Source organism: Glandiceps talaboti, chromosome 18 (genome assembly GCF_964340395.1).
Source record: "Glandiceps talaboti chromosome 18, keGlaTala1.1, whole genome shotgun sequence".
NCBI classification, from domain to species: Eukaryota; Metazoa; Hemichordata; class Enteropneusta; family Spengelidae; genus Glandiceps; species Glandiceps talaboti.
Window position 1 is genome coordinate 10,948,810 of NC_135566.1, and position 20,000 is coordinate 10,968,809.

At 36.4% G+C, this 20,000-nt stretch overlaps 1 protein-coding gene across 1 annotated transcript; it reads left to right on the forward strand.

Moving 5' to 3' along the window:
* The first annotated feature begins 4,036 nt into the window (after positions 1–4,036).
* LOC144449120 (uncharacterized) lies at positions 4,037–19,689 on the forward strand. Its single transcript, XM_078139581.1, has 9 exons — positions 4,037–4,567; positions 8,261–8,476; positions 9,533–9,799; positions 11,640–11,906; positions 12,723–12,992; positions 14,172–14,318; positions 15,119–15,217; positions 17,631–17,810; positions 17,979–19,689. Exons 1-9 carry the CDS (start codon positions 4,081–4,083, stop codon positions 18,059–18,061), a joined length of 2,016 nt encoding a protein of 671 aa, XP_077995707.1. The 5' UTR covers positions 4,037–4,080; the 3' UTR covers positions 18,062–19,689.
* Positions 19,690–20,000: the final 311 nt, after the last annotated feature.

Below are 20,000 nucleotides of genomic sequence, written 5' to 3' on the forward strand. Positions count from 1 at the left end.
TGGAATCTGACTCATGATCAGAATCGACCATACCATTCCATTGAAATGAAAGTCTTCATCATTTATGTGTCTTCATTCTGAAGTTTGGCCTCCTGGTCAACTCCTGGTGGTAAACTTTACACGATGCAGCATTCAACAGATCTCAATAATCCTAATGTGTCAGATACCATGAAATGGGGTGCTATTGCCCAAAAGGACATCCAGGAATCTGTTTCTACTAAACAAATACTTCAAAGGCTTACTTCTCCAATAATTCAGTTCTCACCAGCATTGGCTATTAAAGGGGTACGCCACAGAAACATTTCCATAAAACATGGGCTCACGTCATGATTTTAAAATATGTACAGGTATTTACAATTTCAGAGAAACATCAAGTTGATCTTGTGCATTCATAGGGTATCTATGCTATGAGCTATTGCATCTTGGGAGATAGTAGAAATACATTATTCAGTGGGAGAACACTGAATATTCATGAGTACAAAATGCTATACACTTCAGTGTAAAACAGCTGTCATGAATATTCAGTGTTCAACTATTGAATAATGTATTTCTGTTATCTCCCATGATGCAATAGCCCAGAGCATAGATACCCTAGTATAAAGGCACAAGATCAACTTGATGTTTCTCTGAAATCACAAATAATTGTAGGTGATGTAAAATCATGAAATGACTCTCTAGAACCCATAGTTTATGAAAATGTCTCTATTTCCTGGAGTGGTGTTCCCCTATAAATACAGTTGTAGCTACGACTATAATCTCTGCACCACTGATTTTAGAAGTGCCAAAAAAGACTGTCTCATTGTCTAACAGCTTCACTGTACCAGCTTCATATTTTGTATCAATATTTTCAGATTATATAGATATTTTTAGACATTACACTCTTTGTTAGTAAATACAACTTTGGAAATAACAGCGTTGCGGTTGCTTGGTTGTGGCAATGAAGAATGAGACAAGTTTCAAGCAAAGACATACAATATAATCAGTGTCGGTAACTTTTCAAAGTATAAACACCACAGGATCCCCGGTGACACACTCTGTTTACTGATTAGGACACTGCATGTGATAATGATCAAATGGGACAGTGTGGCTCAAACCAGAGGCTCATGATCATACCATTATGAAGTATAATATTAAATACAATTTCGTATACAACAACAACAACAACAACAACAACAACAGTAACAACTTCATCTTATTATAATTCAAGCTACATACAACATGTTATTTGTTGATCACTGAAATCAGTATTGAAATGGATTTATTATTTTGTCTATTCATGTACTTCGAATGATTTATTTTGTTATCCAGCAGGCGCACACGTAGCATTACTTTTACAAAATGAAGTCATCCCTCGGAAAATGGTTCATGTAAATTTACGCTCAAAAGTTGTGAGAGTTGGAACAAAAATACTCGACATGTTATCAATTTATCATTATTTCAAACCCAACTGCTTGTCCGACATGTAGATAATTGACTTTGGCTTTCCCATTGGCATGCAAGGGTAAACAATGCCTTCTGTAAACATGCTATACCAAATCATGTACTGTTGTCCTCGCTTGGTACATGTAATTCCGACATCTTTGCTACCTCTGATTTGCAAAAAGATGACTTCAATTCTGGTCGACACATTATGTGACTGTACAAACACGTGTGTGGTGTACGGGCCTTAGTTTGCTGTCAGTACACGTAAGTTATATCTCTCTTCCCATCGCTCATTCCATTTTGGCTGTGTGTTGTGTCGGCATTGATAACACTAATGTACGTGTATCTAAGTAATAAATGCTATTTCTTGCCAATTATTTTGTAATAGACTAAACATTCCATAATCAAAAATACACACCACTCGGTTTCATTTCACCAACATTAAGATGTAACATTTCAAAATTCAAAGACCAACCCTACCGAGAAATGGTATGTGCTATGGTGCGTCTTGTACAATCTTATCTAATGTTATCAGCAGTAAAGGAAGTCACGTTGACGGCATGAACAGTCCTAGAACACCGTGGGAGTTTATTTTAGAACATGACAGATATAAACAAAATCATAAAGCTTTCCGTCAACCGACATCAGAGGCACCGGCTGTTGTTTTGTGTCACTTATCTTGTTGTCTTTACTTAAATTGTCTCTGCTTGAAGCTCACTTCATGCAAGCAACCGCAACGCTCTATATTCCATAGTTGTATTTGCAATGTAATGTTGTATTATACATGTATCAGAATTATTTCATTTATCCAATTTGTAAGTATGCAAATTAATGTAAATATTGTATTTTTACTCGTTGGATTTCATGAATTAAAAAAAAATTGGAATTTGTATTTGAGTGTGACTTTTCTTTTCATCAATTAACCAGGTATATTCACTAAAATTGGTCAATTACTTATAAAAAAGACATTGTATCTGTTAATTAGTGGTCAATATTATCTGTAGGTAGTGTAGTGACACATGTACATTTTGAGCGAAATCTCGGTTTTGAATCTGTCACCCTGTTAAAATTGTACTAGTTGTAACGAGTATCATTTTTCGAATTAGACAACCACAATATATTCACTGAAAATTGTTGCCAATAATTAGATAACTAACCATGCTAATCAGTGGTTGATATTATCCGTAAGAAGTACAGAAACAGGTTGAAATTGGGGTTGCCGTTGAGGGCGCTATTTTGGATGGGAACCCCAAAATCAATTTTGGTTTGATTTATCATGTACTAGTATATGTCCAGCCCATGCAGTCTCCAGATTCAGAGAGAAACACAAAAATAACCCTCCCTACTTCAGTGAAGACAACTGCTGGGCCAATCATGAGCAAGCAAATAACATCTGAACCCCACCCCACCCCCCCATTCACATTTGCTCTGAAGTACTAAATAAAAAGAACGATAACTTCCATAAATAGTAGACTGAATGACAGGTTTGTTGAGATTTTTTTTTTAAATCGCATTGTCACATCATTTTAGATCAACTGTCCTGACCAGAAACAATTCTCTCTTTTTGGGGGCCTTAGGTGTCACCCCAATCTGATTAAAATCTGATGTGGTGAAAGCGGCTAGATGTCCTTATTTACCTCTATTCATCGTGTTGTCTTAGAGTCACTCCGAAGAAAACAAACGTCACAACACGATGAATAGAGGTAAATAAGGACATCTAGCCGCTTTCACCACATCGGATTTTAATCAGATTGGGTGTCACCCCTTACATGACAATTGACATTTTTTTTTAAAGTTTTGAAAAAAAATTTTTGACTTTTTTCAGAAACAGAGCATCATGGTATTTTTAAAACATTTCCTTCGAAGATGGAAATATTTCCTTGAAAACACACTCTTTTTAGAAAGGAATAGAAAAGCCATGCCAAAACAGCACACATTTAAAAAAAGAAGAAAAGAAAACAATTTATTGTAATAAAAGTAACATTATGAAAAATGCAATAGAAGTCTGAATTCCCGCAAATATTAACAAATGGATAAGAAAAGATAGTCTGTAACATTAGAATATGCAAATGATATGGTCAGAAAAGAGGGCAAAGTGGATTGTATAGTGTAAAGAGATTGTGTGAATGCTCCTCGCTTTGTTTCAGATGCCTTGCCCCAGTGTACCGATAGGAGGCGTCTTCTAAGACAGGTTTACCAATTATTACAACTCAATTTTACAGAATTTGTGTGATGTAGCATTGGTGAAAATAACCTTACTTTGCCTCTAAACATGCAGATAAAGGATTTGTCGAATTCATTAAAACATGTCTTTTACAGTTTCGAAGGACCAAGAACTAGTGGACCTATTTGTGTGGGTTGTAATGAATGTGTTTTATTGATACTGCAACACATCCTGACATTAAAATAACAAAGAATTGTCACTAGCTTTTTCTAGTAACTTTTTGGGTCTTTTTTGTGAATCTTTATTCACCTTTCATATTCACCTATTTCCAAATGATGCGATGTTCAATTTGAAACATAATCCTGCATCGCCTTTTATGGAAAGCCTGTAGTCATTGTATGCAAAATATTTAAATAACATATTATGTTTGATGTCAACTTCTCATATCACTACACGCAAATCACCACACATCTTTTATATGGCAAACATCCAAAATGTTGGCTGTTATAATTGTCACCTTGCAAGTCCTTGTGTTTTCCCATGGTCATCGACCGTCGACACAGTACACCAGGTGCAGAGATGATCAGAATTACTGTTATCAGTCAGACGTATGTGCCTATGTGTTCACCCTCCCACCCAATGCTGACCAAACGTGCCAGACCATTCAGGAAACGATCACAGATTTGGAAGACATTGAGGATAACTTTGAAGTTATTGATGATCGAATAGATACCTTGGCTAATAACATTGATAACCAAAGACGTGAATTTGGCAATTGGCGTGATCTCATTAATGAGCAGTATCGGCGTCAAGAGCGCGAAATATCTAGCTTACAGGGGAACGTAGAAGACTACACAGAGAACGTTTACCGTAGTTTGGAAGATTTTCGCAACGAAACTGACAATATAGAAGCAGTTATAACTAAGCAACAGCAAACCATTGCAGCACTGGACATGAAGTTGGAGCAGCTCATGAACAACGGTATGATTAAATGTCGTGTATTTCATTTTATGAAAGTATTTGAATTGTAAACCACAGATAGCTAGCTATGAGTGAACCTTCTTTTTCTAGATGAATGAATGGAATGAAGCATTACACCTGTTAATCACGGTTACACTCTTTAATCGGCAGGTGTTGTCAACGGACCGATTTAATTTTTGGTTGTCATTATATGTTGTTTCTGACCAAAAATTATATTTTTAAAACAATCGCTCCCCCCCCAAAAAAAAAAAAAAAATCTGGGGAGGGTGTTTAGCTGTTCTTATGTGCTCTCCCACTGGTGATGAAGGATATCTGCACTCCGATCCCTCCCTCCTCCTGGATTTCAAGTTGTGAATAATTTACCCAGGAAAACGTTTGTACTTTCCACTATACCAACAATTCATTTTGGCTTACACAATGAGTGTTACCTTACAGACATCATTTTGTTTTCCCCTCCAACTGTATCGAAAACAGAACTTCCCTGCCGCATTTCTTCCTTGTTTGTTCCCCTCCCGCTACCGATCGAAAAAAATGCCCACCTTCTGAAAAGAGTGCATAAAAACAGTTAATTGCAAGAACAGCTTCGTTGACTGCGGCTGAATCAGTTTGATCGTTCATACACATATTCTATAGTACAGTTCTTTTCCCCAAAACAAGTCAAAGCTACTATATAAATGAACTATCAAGATCAGTAAGCCCTCATCACAAAGTTTCATGTCCGAGATAGACACCATAAAGATAACACACAAACATCACTTACACAGTGTGGGCTCTGTATTTAGTTTATGATGTAAACAGTATAACAGCATGCATACTGCTAAACATTGTATAATCTGTTGAAGTTCAAACAAAATGCATGGTCAGCAGGAAGTGAAAGTTGGTAGAATCTGTTGAATCGCAAATCTCATAAATGTCAGTAATATCATCGATTACATAAACAGATGTTGTATATATCTATCAGCCGCCGATCATATATCTCTTGTATAAATATAATATTAGTTACAATCCACTTCCTGTACTCTTTAGCTTTTAAGGCATATTTCCTGCAATGGGGTGGGAGGTGGGGGGGGGAGGGGCAGACTATTTTTTCCACTTTTTGTTCTCTTGTTCAAGATAATTTTACTCTTGCTATTACTAATTACTATCTTTATTGGGTTCTTTAAATCCAACTGCTGTATGCCATCAATAAATGGGGACATTAATTTTCTTACAATACTTTACATGGTTGTTAATATAATATCATATAGCAATCAGCTAGTCTCCACTTACTATATCTTTGATAAACGAGCTTTAATAGTTAAGTTCTATTCAAAAAATTGCACCATTTATAATGATCTGTTTCATCTCAAAAACCAAATATAACAAATTGTTTAGTTTCATTACAAGTGTTCTGATCATTACTCGGTCATTTCATACACAAATTTAATATAAACACACACACCCACACATACACATGCACACACACATATACACATACACACCCACCCACACATACACATGCACACACACATACACAATACACACACACATACATACATACACACACACACACACACACACACACACACACACACACACACACACACACACACGATATCTTACAACAACACCCCCCCCCCCCCATGCAATCTTGTTACCATAGTTCCCCATCAGTTTACCTATATGTTCCCCCGAGGAGGATATTTAGTGGCATTAAATTTCAAACCATACGTACAACTTCAGACATCAGACAGTGGACGAACGGAACCTATTACAAATTGGAGGAATGAAACATGATACAATGGAGAAAGTAAATTGGATTACATTGTAATTTGTAATAACATTTGGCATAGCATGTTGGAATTGACTTGTATCTTGTATTATATTCCATTATTTGATAATAACAGTAAATCTCACAAATGTCAGTAATATCATCGCTTACATAAACAGATGTATATATCTATCAACCGATCATATATCTCTTATGCCAATATTGGTTACAATCCACTTCCTGTACTTTCTAGCTTTTAACATGTAACATTACTTATCCTTTGAGATAAAAAATTCTGATTTTAGACTCAACCGGAGTGACTCTCTCTCTCTCTCTCTCTATATATATATATATATATATATATATCCACTATTCCCAATAGTCTGCCTCATAACAACCTGCTTTGTAATGTGCCTGGCCACAATATATCTTGAGAATTAGATTTTTATCCACACAGTGAAGTAAATATAACAAGCCTTTTACTTGAATACAATATGATAATAACAGGTTCCCTGATGTTACAATGATAGAACCGTCCCGTCATTTCAATCATTGGACAATGGATAGGCCAGATATAGCTACGTAAAGAAACAGCCATGGAAACAGTTCTACATGTAATTGTACACAGCAATTGACAATACAATAGTTTTAGTACATTTTAGTTATTTGTAATAGCTGATGTATAGATAGGTTAGACTTAAAGGTTGACATTGGCAATTTCGAACGACAGTCCAAGATATGTCTTTCCAAACTATGTTGTACTATCTCAGTCGAAGTTGTTCAATGTCCTTGCAAAAACTGAGCTCTTGCAGTAAAATTGAAAGTGATATAGACTCAGCAGTACACAGCATAATTTAGCTATCTTGATATCAATGATGCAATTTTGGCGAGTGCTCAAAAATGATAAATTATATATGATAGCATGCAGTGTACCCCATGTCGGTTTGTCGATTAGTTTCTCATTTGATACCAGTGCTGCTTGCAGATGGTATACAGGAAGTGACGCTGACAATGTCCCTCAACGGTCTTTGATAAATTTTGAAACGACCCAAATGAGCCAAAGTCTGGTATTTCAGTCTAAAACAAGCGACCCATAAACGACCATAAACGAGCCAAAACTAACCAAAACCACCCCAGAATGAGCCAAAACAAGCCAGGAATTAACTCCAATGTCTTCAACTGGTACATTTACACTCAGCATACAGACACCAGTGCACTGTGTTAAGCCATATTGATACCCTTCGATGGCCAACTGAGGGCGCACTGTATAGGAATACTACACACTTCTCATCTTTATTTATTCAAAACTACACACTAAACTTTATAAATCAAGTTTCTCTTTCACCACCACTGAGAAAGATGTACCAATTTGTGTGCATGATTTGCGTGTAGTATTCCTATACAGTACGCCCTCAGTTGGCCATTGAAGTATCAAATCAAACGTGACTGAATACATGTCTGTACCCAGTGTGCATTAGTCTGGACTTCTAAGCTGTGTGCATGTACCTGTCAAAAACATATTGAATGTGTAGCTAATTCCTGGCTTCGTTTTGGTTAATTTTGGCTCGTTTTGGCTCATTTATGTGTCGTTTGGCTAGTATTAGATAGAATTACCAGGCTCTAGCTTGTTTCAACATTTAGTAAACACCGTCCCTCAACGGTGTCCCTGTAAACCAAGCAAGACTAACTATTCTGGTGTTCTGCTTTTACATGTCATGAGAAACTCATGTAGTAATTATTGATCTCAGAGTTGTGTTCCATGTTTACTCTAGCATATATCATCATTAACAAACAACATTAGGGTGTATTTTTGCACACGTTTCAGTTACAAATAAATGGATATCTGTATTTTTAATAGACAGGAAGGCCAGAGAGCCTGTTATATCTCGCGCTTTAAAGTATAAATTCATGACATAGTTTTTCACCGTCTCTTTTCACATTAGTATTGCCCGCTCCAACCTGCATGACACGGTGGGGAAAAGTCAGTGGTGGAATGTCAGATGGCAATAGTAGAGTACGGTGTGAACATAAGGAAGTGATGACGGGATGTAGTAGCTACATGCCAGGCAAGGCCCATGGAACTCGTTATGGAGAGTTTATAGAAATTGGAGATGATGGTGAAGCTACCTGTGTTGCTCAAAATGGTGTTACAATGACAGGTAGGAAATCTTGTTTACGGCAAGGCTTTTTTTACCATTGCAATTGATTTTGGAAACTTTTTTTCCCCGATTCTTTTTTTTTCCGAATCCATTTATAGCAGGGACCAGTTGATTTCCTAAGCAGGAGTGTATTGTATCTCTGGATGTAATCCAATTATTGGGTTTCGACACAGAGGGGAGAAGACGTGTTGAGACCCCGTAAGCATATACATCCAGAGAGCTAGGGTGTAAGATGAAGTGATGCGATGGATGTCTTAAAAGTTCATTCAATCTACCATTTGTCTTGTTCTACCCTAATCAACAGGGGTAAATGTTCGAAGTTATGGACTGATGTATGATGAATTTTATACCAGCAGAGGAGTCAGGGAGTGGGGGGGGGATGGTCGATGGATTTTCGGCTAGTTTTGAATCTCATGTAAATACTGTTAGACCTTACTAGTACATTCATGTCCAAAGCTACTGTCGATGCAATTGCCTTCGTGTGGCCACATTGTTAGAACAGTCGATTTTAAAGTAGGGATTTCCTCTACATCATTGGATAATCTTACAACTAGTAACTTTGTATCTCAATACCAGGTTTAAATTTAGTCAGTTGGCTGTAGTTTTGCATTCTTCGATGTTTATATAGTATAATGGTAAACTGTCTTTTTTTTTAGAAACAGTACACAAAGCATATGCATATATGCAATATATGGATGGGGAGGGTACAGGAGGGGTATCCCTCTTCTGCAATAGAACATTTTGACAAATTATAGTTGTCTAAGACTCATTTTCACAGCATCAAGGTGACACATACACTTATCTTGTTGCCCCCTCTCTTCAAGTGGTGTTCTCCACAATGACACCTCTCTCTTCAAGTGGTGTTTTTTTTTTCAAAATGACCCCCTCCCCCTCAAAGCACTGCCCTCAGCCGTTAAAAATAACCACCACTATTGAAAAAGTGGAATTAGAAAAAGACTAATTATCCTCAAACTAAAATAAACTGAAATGTTTTGACTATGTGTCTGTACATATAATCATAAATGGTATAATATTCACATTTGATGTATTTGACAGATTACGTGGAATGCTACAATGATGATGATCAATACGACTATAGAGGCAGAGTGCACCGAACTGTAACTGGTAAAACTTGTCAACGATGGGATTCACAATCACCTCATGAACACGGATACACACCTGAAGCATATGCTGGAGATGGTATTGGTAACCACAACTACTGCCGTAATCCGGGCAGAGATCATCATAGAACTTGGTGTTACACTACTAATGCCAATAACCGATGGGAAAACTGTGAGATATCTGCACCGAGTCAAGGCTGTGGTAAGTTCATGCTGTTTGTTTCCCTTTCTGACACCTTTCCAAATTTTCTTTGCATGATATTGTGTGTTCTGATATTCTTTGATCAGTGTAATTTGAATATTAATTTCTGCACACCTGTCTATCGAGTTACTGAATCTTTTCGAGCTTGGATAAGTCAGGATTTAGTCTTACACGATAGAATTAAGTCTCTCTCTCTCTCTCTCTCTCTCTCTCTCTCTCTCTCTCTCTCTCTCTCTCTCTCTCTCTCTCTCTCTCTCTCTCTCTCTCTCTCTCTCTCTCTCTCTCTCTCTCTCTCTCTCTCTCGCTCTCTCTCTCTCTCATTATAAGCTCGCAAAGAAAAACAGCACACACTAATTAGTTGTTGAAATCATGAACAGCTATCCATCAAAATTAAGCAATTTGTAGTACATTGCAGACAGTTTGTAGTATTTATGTATAGCCAATGTCTTTTAAATCATGTGTAAAGGTAATACCGAACAAAAGGAATATAGACATACATGCTAATAGTTGTGGTCCTGATATCACTTTTCACTCAATGGCTGCCATATATTTGTAGTGAACAATGGTGATTTACTGCATAACTCAAAAACTTTAATACAGTAGGGAATCGACATCACTCAAGTGTCTACTCCTATATTATCAGGTGTAAGCTTTATTTGACATTTGACCTTGACCTTCAGGATCTAATTCTCAATGTCAAACCATTTCTTGCATATCACAGACACGTTTTAGTATTTATTTGTTAAAACTAATTTCTTTTAAAACACTTGTTTAATATATCAATGTAAAGTATTTAAAGTGGACTGTCTCTTATATCATACAAAGACTTCCTATTATTTACAATGAAAATCATAAAGCCTGAAACAAAATGTCGTCTGGCTCAACAAAACTCCTCTTATATTGCTACAGTTTTTTGTCTGGCTAGACAAAATATCTCTTTGTTGTTATAAAATCTTCTCGTCTGGCTCCACAAAAATCTAATATTTCCACATATTATCATCTGGCACGACAAGAACTGAACTACAGTTGATACATTTTAGTCAATTGACCCTCAAAAATATCAAAGAATTCGCCAACCTTAGGTTTACAAGGGATGCATAAATTTGGCCATTATCTCCTAATATAATGGTAGCTCATGCAAAGAAAGTGTAACAATATTGGCAAAGATGTTTGTCATACCAGACGATTGACGAAACGCTGTTGGGAAGATTTTTGTCTAGCCAGATGATAAAATGTAGCAATGTCAATGGGATTTTTGTCGAGCCAGGCAACGTTTTGTTTCAGGGTTTGATTTTTGTTGTAAACTATTTAAGTTTACAGTCACAATCAATAAGTTTCACTTTGAAAATGTCCACGTTCTAAGGGACCTTCAGTATTTACAAGAAGGGGGCGGGGGCGGAGGAAATCACCCATCTGTTAAGTACAAACATGACCCTCCCCCATTCTCCATTTCTAAAAAGTGACCCTCCCCTTTGTCCAATTTTGTAAAACATGACCCTCCCCATGACATTTGCATATACTGAAAGTTAATCAATATTCTCATTATATGTATACATACATACAAATTAAATGATTTTGATCTTGTTGCCCCCTCTCTTCAAGTGGTGTTCTCCACAATGACACCCCTCTCTTCAAGTGGTGTTTTTTTTCAAAATGACCCCTCCCCCTCAAAGCACTGCCCTCAGCCGTTAAAAATAACCACCACTATTGAAAAAGTGGAATTAGAAAAAGACTATCGGAAATAATTTTCCTCAAATGAAACTAAACTGAAATGTTTTGACTATGTGTCTGTACATATAATCATAAATGGTATAATATTCATATTTGATGTATTTGACAGATTACATGGAATGCTATAATGATGATGATCAATACGACTATAGAGGTACAGTGCACCGAACTGTAACTGGTAAAACTTGTCAACGATGGGATTCACAGTCACCTCATGAACACGAATACACACCAGAAGCGTATGCTGGAGATGGTGTAGGTAACCACAACTATTGCCGTAATCCAGGCAAAGATCATCATAGAACTTGGTGTTACACTACTAATGCCAATAAACGATGGGAAAACTGTGAGATACTTGCACCGAGTCGAGGCTGTGGTAAGCTCATGCTCTTTTTATCCTTTCTAACACCTTAAAGTTCCAAGTTTTTCAATTGATATTCGTAGATCAGTGTAATTTGAATAATTCTCCACTCTTACTGTCTATTGAGTTACTGAATCTTAATTTTCGAGCTTGGATATAATTCAGGATTTAGTCTTAGCACATTGCAGACAGTCTGTAGTATTTATGTATAGCCAATTTGTCTTTTAAATCATGTGTAAAGGTAATACCGAACAAAAGGAATATAGACATACATGCTAATAGTTGTGGTGCTGATATCACTTTTCACTCAATGGCTGCCATATTTGTAGTGAACAATGATGATTTACTGCATAACTCAAAAACTTTAATACAGTAGGGAATCGACATCACTCAAGTGTCTACTCCTATATCATCAGGTGTAAGCTTTATTTGACATTTGACCTTGACCTTCAGGATCTAATTCCCAATGTCAAACCATTTCTTGCATATCACAGACACGTTGTAGTAGATTTGATAAAAGCAATATCTTTTAAAAACCATTGTTATGTAGAAGTAAAGTACGTTCTAATATTGATGTGAATTTTGCTCTCAGTAATTCCTTGCATATGTTTAAATCGTAAATAATTGATGATTCTCATGAGCCAAGTATATACCCTGCAGACGTTCGGAGTATCCAACCTCCTGATAGATTCACTAGCCCTGATTGGTGACATTAGAAATATACTATCGGAAATCGTTATCCTCAAATTAAAATAAACTGAAATGTTTTGACTATGTGTCTGTACATATAATCATAAATGGTATAATATTCATATTTGATGTGTTTGACAGATTACATGGAATGCTACTATGATGATGATCTATACGACTATAGAGGTACAGTGCACCGAACTGTAACTGGTAAAACTTGTCAACGATGGGATTCACAATCACCTCATGAACACGGATACACACCAGCAGCGTATGCTGCAGATGGTATTGGTGAGCACAACTACTGCCGTAATCCGGGCAAAGATCATGATAGACTTTGGTGTTACACTACTGATGACAATTCACGATGGGAAAACTGTGAGGTACTATCTGCACCGGGTCAAGGCTGTGGTACGTTCAGATTTATTTTCATATAATTGTCATATTCCATCACCATGGCAACAACAAAATTCGTTTCTGATAATGCATGCCCACTTTTTGGTGACAGATTTTCATCTGACGTCTATTCATCCCTCAGAGAAACCTGAGTATATATGGAACGTATGAGTAATTTGACACAGTTTTTTTCTAAAATGTGTGGATTATCAAATCTCACTCACTTTGATTACCATAGCAACCATGAAATTGATTTTTATAGTGATGTTTGATCAGACACTATCAGATATCTAGAAATATGTGAAACTGTGGTGTAACTAATAGATAATGTAGTTTGGGAAAAAAAATGAATTTTCATAATTTTTTTCATTTTCATCATGACAATAATGACATTCTTTTCTCATTATGCACTTCAATTCGCCACTTGGCGTAACAAGTACATTCAGTTTTCTTGACAATTGCTTCATACCTTAGCTTAATTAGTGAATTTGATATTATCACCCATTTTGGTTACCATAGTAACCAAGCATGCAATGGTAAGATATACTTCATTTAGTGATCAACGTGGAATTATGTGTATGAAAGTTTAATGTATATATGATCACTTGTTTTGCAAAGTGCCAGATTTCATATTATTGCTTAAATATGGTTACCATAGTAACCAAGCAACAGATAATAAAATTATTCCATGTAATGCTCAATGTAGAATTATTAATATCTGTATAAAAAGTATTTGCAGATATTCTCACAAGTTTTTGAAATGACAATTTCTTTAATATGTAATTTCCCCGTGCTTAGCCTGTGGGAAATGCTTTGGCGCCTGTTTTCCATGCAATCACAATTTTGACTGATGAGACATTTGTTGAAGCATATCTGATGTTATTTAAATAACAGTCCTGTCTGTATATATTTCCATATCCCATGCATTATTCATCTCAGCAGCACATCAACAGTGCATTCTCTAGAGGTTATTTTTTTTATTTTCTAAGTACATGGGGGGTATCCTTCTCTGTAACGAGTAATTGTGCATTAGAGGGAACCAGGAGCCTAGGAACTATAAAATATACAAAGAAACAAACACACACACACACACACACACACACACACACACACACACACACACACACACACACACAAACCATAGATTTGTTACGATTTGTAAATCAGAACATATTGTTTGACTTTTTTTGTCAGGTGTGCAAGCTGTAGCGAGATGTTGTACTTGGCCACAAATGAACTGTGCCTATGTCCATGCAGAAACACTATCAGGAACATCCAATGGTGCTGTATCTAACAAGGCTTGTATGGATAAAATCGCTGGAATGGATGCATACTTAACAGGCAGGTCACTATTTTAACTTGATCATATACATGTATTACGTACCTTGATGGTATGTGACTACGGTAAGCAAAGGGGAACCACAGTATAAGAATATATTTCATAACATCATTTGCCACATGACTATATTGCACAGTAGCTAAAAGCTAAAATAACTTGGCTATTACTTTGCAAATGTTGAGATTTGTAGATTCATTAAGCTAATTAATAGTTGTGACACCCCTAGCCTTTGTAAAAGTATAGAGTGCATTAACTTGCTGTTGTGGTAACTTCAGCATTGAAGCAGCGATACTACCATTTGCACCATTCATTAGAGATGATTGTCGTTTTATCAGTTGTCGACGATTAGAACTGGGTTTCGAAGGTGCAGGAAAATCTTCTCCTTATCACATATAAAATTATATTCTCTTACTTACACTGGATGCAATTCGCTTCAAGCCAGCTATTTACAGGAGAAATGAAGTTGCCTTGGTGTTTCCTTCATAAGACATAGTCTTTTCTAAACAAAGATATACACTAGACTTAAACATTTTTAACAGAGACACACACAGAATTGGTACACACACTGGGTAGACGGTTGTTATTTGCAAATATCATTACATTCAAAAATTTCAATCTTTACAATTCACATTAGATTATGCTCTAGTATTGTCATAAACCGCAGCCTCTTTAACAGCACCGTCCAAGACGTGCATATTCCGTTGCTACAGCAGAAATATGGGCTCTGGTTTGTGAGAATGCGTATGCAGTTAAGGGTTTATATTTGTATATTAACTGTTTTCCTAAATATTCTCCCTGGCAGGTTGCATGGCTCATACCACTGGCGCTGGAGGGGAAATGAATGGTGCTAAGGTGACTGCCACATCCCAATGTCAAGCAGTAAATGGAAATGGAGGCCAAGGTATGCATACTTACATTAGTTATTATTCACTAGACTTTGAATACATGAACATGACTGCAGTGTATCGTAATAATCAGGGGATATTCGGCAAAACCAACTTGTCTAAGATTATTTGACAATAGAGGCTTCTTTCTAGATTTGCTCAAGTCCCAGAGCTTTTTTATTCTTTGTTTGACTTTTTTATTTGATATTTTAAAAAACATAAGTGTGTTCTCTATGTTGAAAATGATAACCTGACTGATGGATTGAGAAACAGTCACATGACAAATTAGTTCAATTAGTTCTATAACAAAGTCTGTATAACAGCAAGTCCTTTGACAAAGTCCTTATAACAAGTACAAGTCCTATGACAAAGTCCTTATAACAAGTACAAGTCCTACCGATAACAAAGTCCTTACAACAAGTACAAGTCCTATGACAAAGTCCTTATAACAAGTACAAGTCCTATGACAAAGTCCTTATAGCAAGTACAGAAAGTCCTGTGACAAAGTCCTTATAACAAGTACAAGTCCTATGACAAAGTCCTTACAACAAGTACAAGTCCTACTTATGACAAAGTCCTTATAGCAAGTACAGCAAGTCCTATGACAAAGTCCTTACAACAAGTACAAGTCCTTTGACAAAGTCCTTATAGCAAGTACAGCAAGTCCTATGACAAAGTCCTTACAACAAGTACAAGTCCTATGACAAAGTCCTTATAACAAGTACAGAAAGTCCTATGACAAAGTCCTTACAACAAGTACAAGTCCTATGACAAAGTCCTTATAGCAAGTACAGAAAGTCCTATGACAAAGTCCTTACAACAAGTACAAGTCCTATGACAAAGTCCTTATAGCAAGTACAGCAAGTCCTATGACAAAGTCCTTACAACAAGTACAAGTCCTACTTATGACAAAGTCCTTATAGCAAGAACAGCAAGTCCTATTACAAAGTCCTTATAGCAAGTACAGCAAGTCCTATGACAAAGTCCTTACAACAAGTACAAGTCCTATGACAAAGTCCTTATAGCAAGTACAGCAAGTCCTATGACAAAGTCCTTACAACAAGTACAAGTCCTATGACAAAGTCCTTATAACAAGTACAGAAAGTCCTATGACAAAGTCCTTACAACAAGTACAAGTCCTATGACAAAGTCCTTATAGCAAGTACAGAAAGTCCTATGACAAAGTCCTTACAACAAGTACAAGTCCTATGACAAAGTCCTTATAGCAAGTACAGCAAGTCCTATGACAAAGTCCTTACAACAAGTACAAGTCCTACTTATGACAAAGTCCTTATAGCAAGAACAGCAAGTCCTATTACAAAGTCCTTATAGCAAGTACAGCAAGTCCTATGACAAAGTCCTTACAACAAGTACAAGTCCTATGACAAAGTCCTTATAGCAAGTACAGCAAGTCCTATGACAAAGTCCTTATAACAAGTACAAGTCCTATTACAAAGTCCTTATAGCAAGTACAGCAAGTCCTATGACAAAGTCCTTACAACAAGTACAAGTCCTATGACAAAGTCCTTACAACAAGTACAAGTCCTATGACAAAGTCCTTATAGCAAGTACAGCAAGTCCTATGACAAAGTCCTTACAACAAGTACAAGTCCTATGACAAAGTCCTTATAGCAAGTACAGAAAGTCCTATGACAAAGTCCTTACAACAAGTACAAGTCCTATGACAAAGTCCTTATAGCAAGTACAGCAAGTCCTATGACAAAGTCCTTATAACAAGTACAAGTCCTATGACAAAGTCCTTATAACAAGTACAGAAAGTCCTATGACAAAGTCCTTATAGCAAGTACAGAAAGTCCTATGACAAAGTCCTTATAACAAGTACAAGTCCAATGACAAAGTCCTTATAGCAAGAACAGCAAGTCCTCTGACAAAGTCCTTATAGCAAGTACAGAAAGTCCTATGACAAAGTCCTTATAGCAAGTACAGAAAGTCCTATGACAAAGTCCTTATAGCAAGAACAGCAAGTCCTATGACAAAGTCCTTATAGCAAGTACAGAAAGTCCTATGACAAAATCCTTATAACAAGTACAAGTAGTCCCATGACAGTAAGATTAGTGAATAGAAAGAACAAACCTGATGGAAAATACATGCAATTTACAAGCTACTATGTACTATATACATGTATGTGTAGCTCTTCTTGACTTGAATTCTTCACCATTGGACACATTATAGGCAAGCATCAAACCTGAACACATTCAAGAACAAACTGAAGACACATTTATTAAAACAGGCCTTCAGTATGGTTTGACCCTTTTTGGCCCACTGAACATAACTATATATGATTTTGGAGATGCTTCATATATTACCTTTGGTTGATTGAGTGATTCACTGACTGATTGATTGATCAATCGATAATCATCGTTTGCGCTCTTCAACTACAAAACATTTTGGAATATTACCTCCATCCAGGTGTACAGGCATATGCTGCTTGCTGTGCTTCCCCAAACCTTGAATGTACAGTCAAGCAGAGTCCAAGAAGTGGGGGTCAGACAGGGGCCATGGCAGTGGTTTCCTGTGGTCATGGCTGGACTATGACTGGTTGTAATGTTTATACTCCGTACAAAGTAACTGATGGTGCTTACATTCAAGGTGAGAATAGATGTTCTTATTTTTTTTACAGACATCTAGCAACTATTTTGGATTGACTGATGATTCTTCCATGATATGATTTCTATAGGTAATCTATAGCACTGTGAAAGATATAAAGTCTGTATTTTTATAATTGTTCAGACACGAAATGTCCTTTTTTTATTGCAGAGAACAAATGTAAAGCTGTGAATGGTGGTAATGGATATTACGTGTATGCTGAAGCTGTCTGCTGTAAAGAAAATATCATGTGATCACAGCAAAAAACAAAGGGACAGATATTATTGCTGAGATTGCTATTTTCCAAAGGAAAACGTCACACGAATCCTGCTACTACAAATGTATAAATTTATGCTCTATACAGTATGATACGTGTTCTTTGCTTAAGGGTATTAGGGAAATGTACTCAAGTCAAAACGTTGCCATATTGAGACTGTAGATAAGGAAAACAACAATCTAAGAAATACTACACGTCCCTATGAGCAAAAAAACATCCTTAGTATACGTAAGTGATGTTAGATTAATTAAATCAAGTAACCCAGAAAACCAAGTGTTAATTATATATTGAAAATTAACAAGTATAAAAAAAGTTACGACTGAAAGTAATGATAGCTATACATGACATGTCTTGGGATGTCATTGGATTCATTCCTCATAAAACACTATGGTTATATGTGATTTATATATGCATGCCATTTTGAGAATTAATTGACCTATCACTATACGAAAAGTCACATTTGACCGTGTCTTTCCACCGGGGTAAATATTGAGCAGAGGGTGTGTAAATGTGGTGAGTATGAGACGAAGTTCCACGTTTGACTTAATTTACCCCCGGTGATCTCTCCTCTTGGGGCTGTAGACATTCAAAAGTGGTACTGTGTCTCGTACTACCCCTGGACCGAGATAGTGGTTAAGTGGGTCACATATAAGGTAAAGGTTGGGTAAAAGTGGGTAAATTGGACTTTTGGTGTAGTGTATTTTGGTCGTCATAACCACTATTAATCAATTATTCAAGAATCTTTATAAAGCTAATGAATGCAGCACACAAGTAAAGCCCCAAATCAGTGTTTGAAAAGCATTTTCTGAAAGATGAATCTGGTGTTACTCTATAATGGTCTGAGTTCTACCATCTGAATTTCAAAAGTCAGTGACTGTCAGCTCAGACCACAGGGAGCACAGGCTCAGTTAGTTTTATTTACAAATACAAACAAACAAGTAAATAAACAAACAAAACACTAATACAAACAAACAAACAAGTAAGTAAGTAAATAAGTAAGTAAGTAAACAAACAAACAAACAAACAAACACACACACACAAAAACAAACAAACAAAAACAATTAAACCGACAAATGAGTAGATACATACATGAGTAAACAACAAACCAACAGACAAACAAACACTACCCCGCAATTGTCACCATTGTTTGTTTGTTTGTTTGTTTGTTTACTTACTTACTTGTTTGTTTGTGTTTTGTTTGTTTGTTTACTTGTTTGTATTTGTAAACAAAACTAACTGAGCCTAAGCTCCCTGTGCTCAGACTGAAATACTAGTAATCCGTAATGTACGTTGTGATGGGGCGCCCTCACACATCGGTCAGCAAGTTTACATTCAGTTTGTAAAATACAAGTCTCTGATACAAGTGTGTATGACACTTTGAGAGAGAGAAAGACACGTGGGTAACTATGGCACAGTTTGGCAATTATGTTGAATTTGTTTTCAAATTTTGTTTGCTAGGGCAACAACAAAATCTGTTTCTGGTAATTTACTTGGATTTACTTGGATCGGTATAGCTGACGATTGAAGGGGTACTGATATCGATTTCTTACTAGAAATGTAACATGGGCTGCAATGTATATTAAAGATATATATATATACACTCAATTTATTGTGCAAGTTCATTTTAAATCACAGTAATTAATTAAACTGAATTGTTCACTATTTCACCTCATTCTGCCACAGCTTAGCTTTGAAAGGTATAATGAAATGCATGTCACAAAAACATTCACAGATATCTCACACGTAAATCATCACCCTTCCTTATCATACCTAGTCTAGTTCCTATCGTTACGATTTTTACCTTCACTCACATAAATCACAGTTGGCATCCAGACTATCTATACCATACCCAACTCCCCACTACCTCAAAAGCCATTCAGTTTTAGAGTTATGGTCGTAAAAAAATTTACCTATTC

Coding starts and splice junctions, on each gene's coding strand:
- LOC144449120 (XM_078139581.1), top strand. CDS start 4,081: ATGTTGGCTGTTATAATTGTCACCTTGCAAGTCCTTGTGTTTTCCCAT. Junction 9,800..11,639: donor TGCACCGAGTCAAGGCTGTG/GTAAGTTCATGC, acceptor TGTATTTGACAG/ATTACATGGAATGCTATAAT. Junction 12,993..14,171: donor TGCACCGGGTCAAGGCTGTG/GTACGTTCAGAT, acceptor TTTTTTTGTCAG/GTGTGCAAGCTGTAGCGAGA.